At 37.5% G+C, this 12,910-nt stretch overlaps 1 protein-coding gene across 1 annotated transcript; it reads right to left on the bottom strand.

Annotated features, from left to right (window-relative positions):
• Positions 1 to 3,191: 3,191 nt before the first annotated feature.
• On the bottom strand, positions 3,192 to 12,698 carry LOC120079005 (glycine-rich protein). Its single transcript, XM_039033165.2, has 3 exons — positions 12,386 to 12,698; positions 10,619 to 10,793; positions 3,192 to 3,753 (listed from the first exon to the last, which is right to left on the bottom strand). Exons 1-3 carry the CDS (start codon positions 12,546 to 12,548, stop codon positions 3,657 to 3,659), a joined length of 435 nt encoding a protein of 144 aa, XP_038889093.2. The 5' UTR covers positions 12,549 to 12,698; the 3' UTR covers positions 3,192 to 3,656.
• Between the last annotated feature and the right edge of the window lie 212 nt (positions 12,699 to 12,910).

Genomic DNA, 12,910 nt, shown 5'->3' with positions numbered 1-12,910 from the left:
GAAGATTAGATGTGGAGAATGTAGAAGCTATATGGTTGGTTCTGGTGGATGTGGACATGCCACGTAGGATTCAGGTTTGTGATTGCTCATAAGCTGAGAAATCCAATGCAGTGTTTTGATTGGTGGAGTATGGTGACGTGGCAGATGTGGCCTTTAAGTTGGTCTCTCCGATTGAGTGATTTGGATAACGTGAGCTATCCTAACAATAAAACTACCACTTGGCACGTCAAGATTTTTTTTATTGGGTGGTTTGGTCTTATAATTCAAATGTAAATTTTACTATTTCAAAATGTCTATTTTAAGAGTAACTATTTCGTTTTTAATTTTTTATTTTCAAAAATTAAGTTTATTTCCTCTTCATTTATTTTTATGATTGTCATCACAATGGTTGAATTTTCAACCAAATTAAAAAAAAAAAAAAACTAGTTTTTAAAAACAATTTTTATTTAGTTTTCAAAATTTGACATAGAAAAAGAATAGATAACAAAAGAAAAAATTTCTAGACTTAATTTTCAAAAATAAAAAAAAAAACTAAAAATCAAATGGTTACTAAAGGAGACCTTAATCTTCGATTTTTTTAAAAAAAAAAAATTAGGGGTTAAATGAAATTTAATCCTATTGATATTTACTATACCTAAATATTTTTAACTTATTGCAAAGTATGTTTCTAAATATTTAAACATATCAAGAAAAAAATGTAACCAAATTATTTCATTAATCAATTTTTAAACCTAACAAGACAAGCTAGATGTTTGTATAGAAATTAGTTGTTAATTAATCGTGCCTTTTGATTATTTTTATTGATGTCTTATAGTTCAAATATCTAATTGAAGACTCTTTGGTAATTATTTAGCCTATGTGTTTATGACACGTTGCTAAGTTGTATTTGTTGTAATTATGTATAAAATAGGGGTGTTCAAAAAACCCGATGACCCGAAAAAACCGATCAACCCAACCTAACCTGTGCGGTTTGGGTTGTGTTGGGTTCAGATAAATGAAAATTTTATGGGTTTGATTGGTTCATAGATTCACCTAATATAACTCAAACCAACCCAAATTTATTATTAATTTTATAATATATTTTTTATTACTTATAACACAATTATTTATACATATATTGATTTTAATTTTATTTAATTTTAATATTTTTTAATAATTTATTCTTCAACAACTTTTAAAAATAGTTTTTTACACTTTAGAATGAGAATTTTTACTATATAAGTTGAAATTGAGTGGTTAATCTTAATTCAATATATAAAAATAATTAAAATTAGATTTTTACATATTTATGTTTTGCTTCTTTTTAGAACAAAATTTTAAATAAATGACCCGATTAACCCGAACCAACCCCATCCAAATATTTCATGGTTTGGTTGGATTGGGTTCATTTTTTAATAAGGATTATTTGGGTTGAAGAAATTAACAATCCGAACAATTGGGTTAGATCTAAAAAATCTTTCAACCTAACCCAGCCCAACCCATGAACACCTCTAATATATATCAGATCATTTTCCAAGCACATTTCTTCTCGTTTAAAAAGTAATATGTTTGTTGGCACAGGAAACTCGCAGATGGGACTTGAGTGGTTCTCTGGTCCACTCATTTAGGTTGGACGCGTCGCTAAAGCTGACATGCATGCTCGCACTAGTGTAGTGCCAAGTCAAACACACTTTGATACCTAAGTTAGTAAAAGGAGTATTTAGTTCAATCAAACACAAAAAGAGTCAGAGTTTCTCAATTGGAGTTACTTTCCCGGAGGCTATCAAAACGGGGCTATTTACAAGGCTCTTCCTTTGGTGCCTGGTCCTGAAGATTCCATGTTTGAAAAAAAAAAAAAAAACTTGAGGACGTATCACTCAAATCATTGGTCTGGTACTAGATATAGCTTTTTCCTCGAGCAAAATACCTTATATTTACAACGCTTTGATAGTTAAAGGTCAAAATACTGGTGGTCAAGAAATTAATGTGACTTGTGAAGTACAACAATTACTAGGAAATAATCAAGTTAGAGCTGTAGCTATGAATGCTACAGATGGTCTAATGAGAGGAATGAAAGTGATTGACACGAGAGCTCCTCTAAGTGTTCCACTCGATGGAACGACTCTTGGTCGAATTTTCAACGTGCTTAGAGAGCCTATTGATAATTTGGGTCTACTCGCACAACATCTCCTATTCATAGATCCACCCCTGTTTTTATACAGTTAGATACAAAATTATCTATTTTTGAAACAACAATTAAAGTAGTGGATCTTTTAGCCCCTTATCGACGTGGAGGAAAAATAGGACTATTCGGAGGGGCTGGAGTGGGTAAAATAGTACTCATTATAGAATTGATCAACAACATCTCCAGAGCTCATGGAGGTGTATCCGTATTTGGAGTAGGTGAACGTACTCGTGAAGGAAATGATCTTTACATGGAAATGAAAGAATCTGGAGTAATTAATGAAGAAAATATTGCATAATCTAAAGTGACTCTAGTCCACGGTCAGATGAATGAATTGTCAAGAAAACTCCACGAGCTTGGCTAGCGACTCGAAATCCAGAAACCTAACATTTTCTAAGATACATAATTTTCTATAGAACCCTTATTTCCCTTGGACTTGGACCCACCCGCAGACTTTAGACCTTTCGCATAACAAGTCCATGTCAATTTCATACCTCATTTCTATAATTCTCTTATATGCCTAAATCCCTCGATTAGTGATTTTTCTTTTTAAGTCCCCGTGAAGAGATAGGAAGACATGAGAAATAATTCCAATACCAAAAGTGCCACGTCTTGTTATGCAATGACCAAGAGTGAAAGGTTAAAGCAAAATAATTGATACTCAAGGGTCAAAATTATAAAACAACGTCTCTCTAACATGGTTGATGATCTAACAATGTCAGCTGCAAGTTAAATATATTCATCCCTTAATATGCAAGTTAAATGCATATAGTTATTCCTCTTATACGTCTAACGATAGTCTCCTTCAATAAGTTCTCTAGTTGACCGCTAATCACCACCTAGTGAAGAAAAACAAATTATCTCCCTTACTTGAATATGTAGTTCATGGAGTGTAAACGTAACAAGTGTACACCAAGGATGAAAATATCTGTTAACATGTTGATATATTCATTAATATATCCATAAATCAAAGGCTTCAACATCAATATTAGATATCCAAAGATATCTCAACAATTTTTGTAAATGCTTGTAAAACATAAAAAGTGTCATCTATTTATTTCAATATGAATATAAATACTAATAACAATATCCATAACTTAGTTTAAGTGTAAAAACAACTTAATTCTTAATCTAAATAAAATTTATAAATTTCTGACTCACAGAAATATCCATTAATATCGATATTTTATTGATATATCCATGGATATATCAGCTGTAGTATGGACATGATCAAGCTTCTAAAGACCAACTAAACTAATCCATCAAGTATTCGATATTTAATGGCTGCTCAAAACCCACTGCACATGAGATTTAGAGCAATTAAATACATCTTTCGTAACAATTGTACATAAATTCTACCTCAAAAAGCCACAGTAATAGCACCATATAGACAGCCAGCGTGTTTCTTTCTTCTATGATTTTGATTGGGTTTCTTTCTAATGATGGGTGGCGGGGATTGGACTTGTACATTGTAAAAACAGGATAAGTAATTTCATCGTTTCCACTTGTCAATCTCCCTTGAAGTAGCTCGGATAAGCCTCTTTGAATTTAGGACAAGGTCGTCAACAAGCGCGACAATATCGTCCTTCCTGATGACAAGTAAAAATGAAAATCAAGAAATGTTTCTTGATGTCAGAATATTGAAGTTCAATAGCTGCACAAATTATATATGAAAATCGTGGAAATGTCATCAATCAATTTCTAACTTCTCTGTTTAGTTTCCAGTTATTACAGCTTAAGAAAAACATATTTTTATCCTGTGCAACTTAGAAGATGATTTCAAAAGGATTTATTATTCAGACAATTCTATAAATGTAATCAAGATGGTAAAACATAGGCCACTTTAACGATCTGGACAATTAACAGTTAGTTTGAATGTTTCTCCCAGACAATTGAGGTGGACAAGATAGCGTCGCCCCAGTCCAATGGGAACAAGAAAGAGAAGGATGTTAGTATTTTGTGCGAAAAAAATATTTTTGAAAGATCAAGAGCAATATACTAATTATTGAAATAGAAGAGAAAGAAAACGACACAAGGAGTTTACGTGGAAAACCCTAATTCAGGGAAGAAAAACCACGATAGAAAAGGACTTATTATTTTAATGTCATACATACAATAGACCCCAACCTCAGGTATAAATAGAATGAGGTGAAACCCTAATTTAGCAAATATAGTGTAGGGCTAATTCAACGTATTTCAACTCCCCCTCAAGTTGGGGCGTAGATATCAGCAAGACCCAACTTGCTAATACAAGCTTCAAACGTCTGTCTCGATAACCCTTTCGTAAGAATATCTGCAACTTGTTAGACTGAAGGTACATAGGGAATACAGATAGCTCCGCGGTCTAACTTTTCTTTAATACAGTGCCTGTCAATTTCCACATGTTTGGTTCTATCATGTTGCACGGGATTATTAGCAATACTGATGGCAGCCTTATTATCACAATACAGCTTCATGGGCCCCGGACTACTCTCGTGAAGATCAGATAAAACATTTTGCAACCAGATTTCTTCACACACTCCCAGACTCATAGCTCTATACTCTGCCTCAGCACTACTTCTGGGCACTACATCCTGTTTTTTACTCTGCCAAGTTACCAAAATTCCCCATACAAAGGTACAGTACCCTGAGGTTGACTTTCTATCAGTCACAAATCCGTCCCAATCTGAGTCAGTATATGCCTCGATGCTCCGTGTATCATGTTTTTTGAACACCAAGCCCTTCCCAGGGGTGGACTTCAGGTATCTCAAAATTTGAGTCACAACTTCCATGTGCTCCTCATATGGACTCTGCATGAACTGACTTACCACACTCACAGCATAGGAGATGTCGGGCCTAGTATGAGATAAGTAAATCAGTTTTCCTATCAAACGTTGATACCTCTCTTATTCACAGGAACTCCTTCCGAAATGCTTTTCAGTTTGCTATTGGCCTCAACAGAAGTGTCAATGGATTTGCATCCAGTCATTCCTGTTTCCTTCAACAAGTCCAGAGTGTATTTCCGTTGAGATACAGATATTCCTGCTTTTGATCTTGCCACTTCCATCCCGATAAAATACCTCAAACTACCAAGATCGTTGATTTCAAATTCACCTCCATTCTTTTGTTTTAGCTTAGCAATTTCTGTCATGTTATCTCCTGATAGGATGATGTCATCAACATACACTACCAACACAGCAATCTTCCTTAAGGGTGATTTTTTTGTAAACAAGGTATGATCAGAATGCCCCTGAACAAACCCTTGGGACTTAATAAACACGGTGAACCTGTCAAACCATGTCCTAGGGGACTGCTTTAACCCATATAAAGACTTCCTGAGTTTGCAAACATGATTCCCAAACTTAGCTTCGAAACCTGGAGGTGGACTCATGTAAACTTCCTCTTCTAACTCACCATTTAGGAAGGCATTTTTCACATCTAGTTGATGTAGGGCCAATATTTATTTACAGCAACAGACAGAAGAACACGAATCGTGTTTAACTTAGTCACTGGGGAAAAGGTTTCTGAATAATCAATCCCATACGTCGAGTAAACCCTTTAGCAACTAACCTGACTTTATATCTCTCGAGTATTCCGTCAGACTTATACTTCACTATGAACACCCATTTGCAACTAACTGTTTTGTGACCTCTAGGGAGAGCTACTAACTCCCAAGTCTTATTTGTCTCGAGCGCTCTCATTTCCTCCATTACTGTTGCTTTCCACTCGGGAACTTCCATGGCCGCATGTACACTGGTCGGTATTGCTAGAGCATCCAGCTGAGTAGTGAAAACCTTAAAACCAGGAGATAAGTTACTATAGGTCAGAAAACTATGCAAAGGGTACTTTGTACATGACCTGATTCCCTTTCTCAGAGCAATTGGCATATCCAGAGTGGTATCATAGTTGTCAGTTTTTGTTTGTCCCTCTTCAATATTAGACTTTTGAGACAATTCTGCATCTTCTTGAGGATCTTTCAACACCTCATTACCTCCTGAAGTTTCAACCTTCTCTGAGCTCGTCTCATCATTTTCTATGTTCCCAGACTTCTCTTCAAGAATCTCCTCTGAAACAACAGGATCTTGAACCTGAGCTGGTTCCGACGCTTGGACACTTTCCGATGGAACACCGGGGTTTTCCTGAATTTCCTTTCTGAGATTCTTCCTATAGTATGTTATCCAGGGCACTTGTCTAGTAGAAAGAACCGACACGGGAACAGCAGGAGCAAAGTTAGGTTCAAGACTAGGTAGACTGGGTCCAGAAATATTAAGACTAGGCTCAAGTTCAGGAATATTAGGACTAGGCTCAAGATTGAAGCTAATAGGTACGGAGTACGTGGAACTGTTAGTCTCTTCATTCGTGGTCTCCCCCTGAAGATGACTAACGGGAAAGAACGGTTTATCTTCAAAGAACGTGACATCCATAGTGACAAAATATTTTCTGGAAGATGGGTGAAAGCATTTATAGCCTCGCTGATGAAGGGGATACCCGACAAACACACATTTTTGAGCTCGTGGAGTAAACTTAGTCCGGTGTGGACCATGAGTATGTACACCCAAACACACGAAGAGGAACCTCAGGAATAAGACGGGTAGACTGATAGGACTCTTTGAAGCACTCAAGAGGAGTTTGAAACTTTAAAACTCGTGAAGGCATTCTATTAATGAGATGAGCTATGGTAAGAACCGCATCTCCCCACAGGTACGAAGGGAGAGACACTGGAATCATCAAGGAACGAGCAACTTCAATGAGATGGCGATTTTTTCGTTTAGCCACCCTATTTTGTTGTGGAGTATATGTACACGAGTTTTGATGGATTATTCCTTTTGACGCTAGGAATTCCTGGAAGGTGTGATTGACAAACTCACGGCCATTGTCACTCCGAAGAATGGCAATCTTTGTGTTGAACTGTGTTAATATAGTGGTATAGAACTGTTTGAAGGTAGATAGAACCTCAGACTTATCAGCAAGGAGATATACCCATGTAAGTCGGGTATGGTCATCGATGAAAGTTACAAACCACCGTTTACTAAACAGGGTGGAGATGCTTGAGGGACCCCAAACATCACCGTGGACCAGGTGGAAAGGTTGGGTAGGTTTATAAGGCTGAGAAACAAAAGACACACGAGGTTGTTTAGCACGTATACAAACATCACAAGATAATGAAGAAACATTCACATTATGGAATAAATGAGGAAACAAATATCGCATATATTGAAAACTAGGATGTCCAAGACGAAAATGTCACAATAAATAATTTGTTTCAGACATAGTAAAAGAAGATAAAAGACTAGTCCTAAACGAGCTCCTGGAGGAAGCATCTTCAGAAAGGAAATAGAGGCCTCTGTCATATCGGGCAGTGCCAATCGTCATCCCCAAGCTCAAGTCCTGAAACAAAGCCGCATCTGATGAGAAGACAACTCTACAATTCAAATATTTTGTTATTTTACTTATTGATAATAATTGTAAGAAATTTTGGGCACATGTAGGACATTTTGCAGAATTAATCCCTGAAATAGTGACAGTCTGCCTTTTCCAGGAACAGGAGCGAAGGACCCATCTGCAATTCGAATCCTCTCATTTCCAGCGCTTGGATAGTATGAGAGAAACCGGTCGGATGAGCCAGTCAAGTGATCGGTCGCTCCTGAATCTAGAATCCATAACTCATTCCCTTCAACAAGGAAACTAAAAGATTGAGGATAACCTGATTGAGCAACTGTTCCGATCCCTATGGTACCTGAATCACCAGGGTTGGTCATTGGAGGCTGTGTCTGAGGTTGTGCGGCTCCCTCAACTGATTCACCCACTAAAGCACGACCAGATTTCGACTTGTCATTCGGAGGGCGATGTTTACCATTTGGAGGGCGACCATGCAATTTCCAGCACTGATCCTTTGTGTGCCACTGTTTTTTGTAATGCTCACATAATGGGGGTGTTTTACTATTCTGCTTGTCACCATCAGATCCAACGGACTTCACCCCAAAGGCAGCCGACTCTACAGTGGTAACACCCAGCCCATTCATTGCACTTGATCTATCTTCTTCCAATCTAACCTCTGAACAAACCTCCATGAGAGACAGTATTGGTTTCTGCCCTAGTATTCGACTCGAACTGTACAACCCTGCAAGAAAATCATACACACGCTCAACCTCTTCTATCTTGGAGTATTGAATTCCATCTTGCGGGCAGTTCCAAATGATCTCCCGACATAGATCCATTTCTTGCCAAAACAACGACATCTTGCTGAAGTATGACGTTACATCCATGCTCCCTTGTTTGCATTCATGAACCTGTTTACGTAGAGTATATAGGCGGGATGCGTTCTGACGCCTCAAATATAACCGTCGGACTGCTTCCCAAATATCTCGGGCAGTGGCTGAATAGAGTAAAGGTTTCCCATTTTGTGGTTCCATGCTACTGATTAACATTGAGCGGAGTAAAGAATCCTCTGCCTTCCAGACACGCTCTTGAGGATCCCCAGGATTCGGTCGTGGTATCTCTCCAGTCAAATATCCAAACTTATGGTGTCCCTCAAGAACCATTTTAATTGTTTGGGACCAAGAGAAGTAATTTTGCCCATTCAGCTTCTCTCCTGTGATCATTCCTGCAGAATTTCCTATAGTTCCAGATAAAAGATTAGTAGTAGGAAGAGTAGGAAACATTGATACTAGATTTTTTGAATACATCGGGGAAGAATCATGGCCATTCAATCTGGCTCCAAGGGCGGCCATCTATTGCTGGAGGCTAACCAATTGTTGTTGGAGTTCCCCATGAGATTTAGATCTGGAATTTTTCTATCCAAAGATCATGGAATTTTCTTCAACGGAATCACCAATTCGAAACTGAGGTTGAACTGGGTACACATGAGGAAGAGGCTGTCCACCATGGTACTGTGAAGAAGCTACTGTCGGAAGTCCACCGGCGGCAAAATGCGGCAGCCCGTGATCGGCGTTGCTCCCAGACGTCTGCGATGGTGGGTAACAGACAGAAGGCTTGGCGATCGGCTGCGAGTTTGAAGAAGACGCGTCGATCTGACCCGACCCGGCAACTAGAGCAAACCCACGGCCGTCTGGAGCAAATCCGATCCTGTGCGAAACCGAGTGTGGGTCGGTCGTGTGCAAAGTCGAGGGACCTTCATCGATGATGTTCGGCTGGAACGGCTGGGTCTGCTGAGTCTGGGAGCTGATTGGCGCGCCGGCTGGAGCGAGTCCACCACTTGTTGTTCGGCTCGCCAGCTGGAACTGTTCGGCTGCACCGCCTGGGATGATGGTTCAGAGATATCGGTCAACTGCTGCTTGAATCACAGCCTCATTAGTCAGTGTACCTTCACCTATCAAGTTTGATGACTGAGTTTCTTCTATTGGGGCTAGGGTTTCATCACCTTGCTCTGATACCACATTGAAATAGAAGAGAAAGAAAACGACACAAGGAGTTTACGTGGAAAACCCTAATTCAGGGAAGAAAAACCACGATAGAAAAGAACTTATTATTTTAATGTCATACATACAATAGACCCCAACCTCAGATATAAATAGAATGAGGTGAAACCCTAATTTAGCAAATATAGTATAAATTACAAAAATGCCCTTAGGGCTACGTATTTCAACACTAATATTACAACTTTTGAAAGAATAAGGATATTTTTATAACAAATAGAAATTTTTCAAGATCAACATCTAAGCTGACCACAATTGTTATAGGTTATCAAAAGAAGATGAGCCGAGTTGGAATGACAAGATGGAAAGACCAAGGATATTTTAAATGTAAGAAGTCCTGTTAGAAGGGCAGATGTGGAAAGTTAATCACACAGAGAGGGTACTGATAAGATTTAGAAAAATAGGGAAGGAGAGAGAGCATGAAGGGAGAAGCTAAGCAAAAAGAGAGAACAATGGGATAGAGTGGAAAGAGAGGGGGAAGAAAGAAGATCAAGAATGGGACTATTCTGAATCATTCCTTAAGAGCCCTTGTAAGGAAAATATTAGGATTATTAGTAATGATTGGTAGTAAGGGGTATTCTAGTAATAAAACATTAAATTTGGTAGGTCTTTTGGGTTATAAATAGTAAGTGAGAGTGAGGCTAGTAGTGTGGAGAATTTGGGTGAGCATAGGCTCTTTGGGAGAGAATCCTCAGCCCTCTTGAATGTGCTAGGTTAGTTCATTGTTCTTAGTATTTCTATATTTTCCTTTGCTTTTCATCTTGTAATCATTGAGGATTTCCGTGAGTAAATATATAACATTGGGAGACTTGCCCTATGATTTCCAGATATTAGGTATTTGATGGGATTTCCTGTTTGTAAGAAGAAGAGTCCTTAACACATCCATCATAGAAAATTGTCACCTTAGTAAATGCATGGTCAGGAAAAAGCCACGTCACAAAACCCACAAAAAGGTTAATTATCCCTCTTGTAATAACCTAATGCATCACTAAGAGAACATGATAGTCACAAGTTGAAAACAGTAAGTTTTAGAACTTACTGAGGAAAAATACTTTGATGACCATGTAACAGATCCCCAACGTTAGAGTATCTCCGTTTGTCATCTTGGGCAATACCCCTGCCAACACCATAGCCAAATCCTAAGCCAACTCCACATCCAGCACCAAGACCAAAGCCCAGTTGTAAGCCAGGAATTCCTGGACCAAATCCAGCACCTAGAGTGGAGAACAATTTTGCAAATTCATATTTTAGTAGTTTCAATCAAACCAAACAAGGATAGTTCACCACAGTATAAAGTTCAAAATAAAACTTACACAATGATAATATTTATTAGTTGACACTTGACACTCAAGCCCTATCTTCTACCGAAACCCAAAACCCACGATAGCTTCTTCTTCCATGTGTGTGTAAGTGTGCATGTGGTGGACGCAAAGAATACCTTATCTTCCCAGTTCCTTTGTTCTCTTTTTTCTCATTCATATAATGTCTACTATCAAAAAGAAAATGAATGGCGTTTCTTAGACTAAAAACCATACTATCACAAAGGATAAAGAGAATTTATTCCTCATCAACATGGAAGTACTTTGTGAAGTCTAATTTTTAAATCCTAGAACATTTCGAGCATTTGGCACCTGAAAATCCTTCTAAACAAATTGATGGAACTTAAAACATGCAGCCAAGTAATACTTGTAGACTCCAAAATTGAGATAAATAAAATTCAACACCCACCCTCCTGACTAAAAGAAGAACCACCATAAAAGTTGACAAAACTTGATATATATATATATATATATATACACAGGAAAAAAGAAATGAAGAGACAAAAAAAAGGGTCTTGGATGATATACTTGTGCAAATGGTAAAAGCTTTTCATATTGATAAGAATCATATAAACAAAACATAGATGTATATACATATAAATGACACTAAACATCCCATAAACTGCTTGAAGAAATTGTGTCCACAAATTTCACAACCACTAATACAGATTTAGTATTCTTCTAATCTCGAATGTATCATCAAATGGCATGTCTGAAATTGTTGAATAATAAAGATGACGCATGAAATAATCAACAGTATCCAGAAGTATACAACTCATACCATCCTCCCTCTACTCGGAAGATAAAAAAATACATTGCACTCCCCAAAGGACAAAAATAAATTAAAAAATATGTTAAAGATGTACACTGCAAATAGACTAAAAGAAAAGGAAGAAACATCTGAATGTACTACATATGGGCCTATTTGGGGATTCAAATTTGAGCTATTTTGTAGGAAAACTAGTTATCGTGCTTAGTGGTACATTTTATTCCTTTGAATGATCTTCAGATCATCCTAGAAAATAGCATTCCCTTTCTGAAGTCTAAACTTTAACATAACTGTGTTAACCATAGCATCTTTTTAATACTTTGTGGAAAAATAGAAATGTTCTGATATGTATTCTGTCTCCTCCAAAACAAGTTCAAACGCTTCCTAACTTGGGGCAAATATCATAAGGCTACAGAATTTCAGCAGCAAGCGTGACAATGTATATACAACCAAACACTCTCAACCAGAATGCAAGAAACATGAAATATTGAAAGACAACAGTCAAAGACAGTAGTAGAAGGCACACAAATACAAATTAAAACGATAATCAGCCTAAACCAAACAAACATTTCAAACTGAATCACCCTCCAATTCAACAAGAATACCTCTGACTATAGCAATCAGTAAGTTGCAGGGTGGAAGAATCCAGACGGCAAAATTGAATTGAAGCAAAAATTGAAATAGTAAAATGAAAGAGAGAAATGATGAAAGAATTGACCTCCGACGAGGCCGATGCCAAAGCCGACGCCACAACCAACGCCGAGACCGAAGGCGGGACCTAACTTTCCGAATCTGGAAGATTTAAGAACTGGAAGATTCCACAGTAATCCGCCCTCATCTTCTCCGCCTTGGTGTCTGTTTCCGTTCGTATTTCGAGGCATTTCTGATTTCTCCGACGAGGAACGAATAAGAAGATGATATCAACAAGTAATAATTTCACAATTTCAATAGCATTTTCTCCCCTTTTTTTAAGGAAAAAAATCATCCTTTTAAGCTCCCGCCTCGACCAAATTTGTCAACTAAAAACAATTAAAAAAATTTTAGTACAATACATAATTAAATTTTAATTGTATTCATGAATATATTTAATGGGAAAATTGTACGGATGACCCAATTTTAGGGTCCAAAATGTCAAATGATCCATTTTTAAAAAATAATGTCAATTGACCCTCTATTTACCTCATCACGGGATGAGATTACAAAAATTGCCAGATAACCCTCTCGCTCTCACTGTTTGTTCATC

Source organism: Benincasa hispida, chromosome 6 (assembly GCF_027475165.1).
Source record: "Benincasa hispida cultivar pf3 chromosome 6, pf3_genome.v1.1, whole genome shotgun sequence".
NCBI lineage: Eukaryota > Viridiplantae > Streptophyta > Magnoliopsida > Cucurbitales > Cucurbitaceae > Benincasa > Benincasa hispida.
The sequence above is the reverse complement of the archived record's forward strand: the minus strand, read 5'-3'. Positions and strand labels throughout refer to the sequence as shown.

What these genes read in the sequence shown, in the direction of transcription:
- LOC120079005 (XM_039033165.2), bottom strand. Translation starts at nt 12,548, where the DNA reads ATGCCTCGAAATACGAACGGAAACAGACACCAAGGCGGAGAAGATGAG. An exon ending in TGGCATCGGCCTCGTCGGAG is followed by an intron (nt 10,794 to 12,385) that starts GTCAATTCTTTC and finishes TCTCCACTCTAG; the next exon opens with GTGCTGGATTTGGTCCAGGA. An exon ending in CATCAAAGTATTTTTCCTCA is followed by an intron (nt 3,754 to 10,618) that starts GTAAGTTCTAAA and finishes ACTTGTCATCAG; the next exon opens with GAAGGACGATATTGTCGCGC.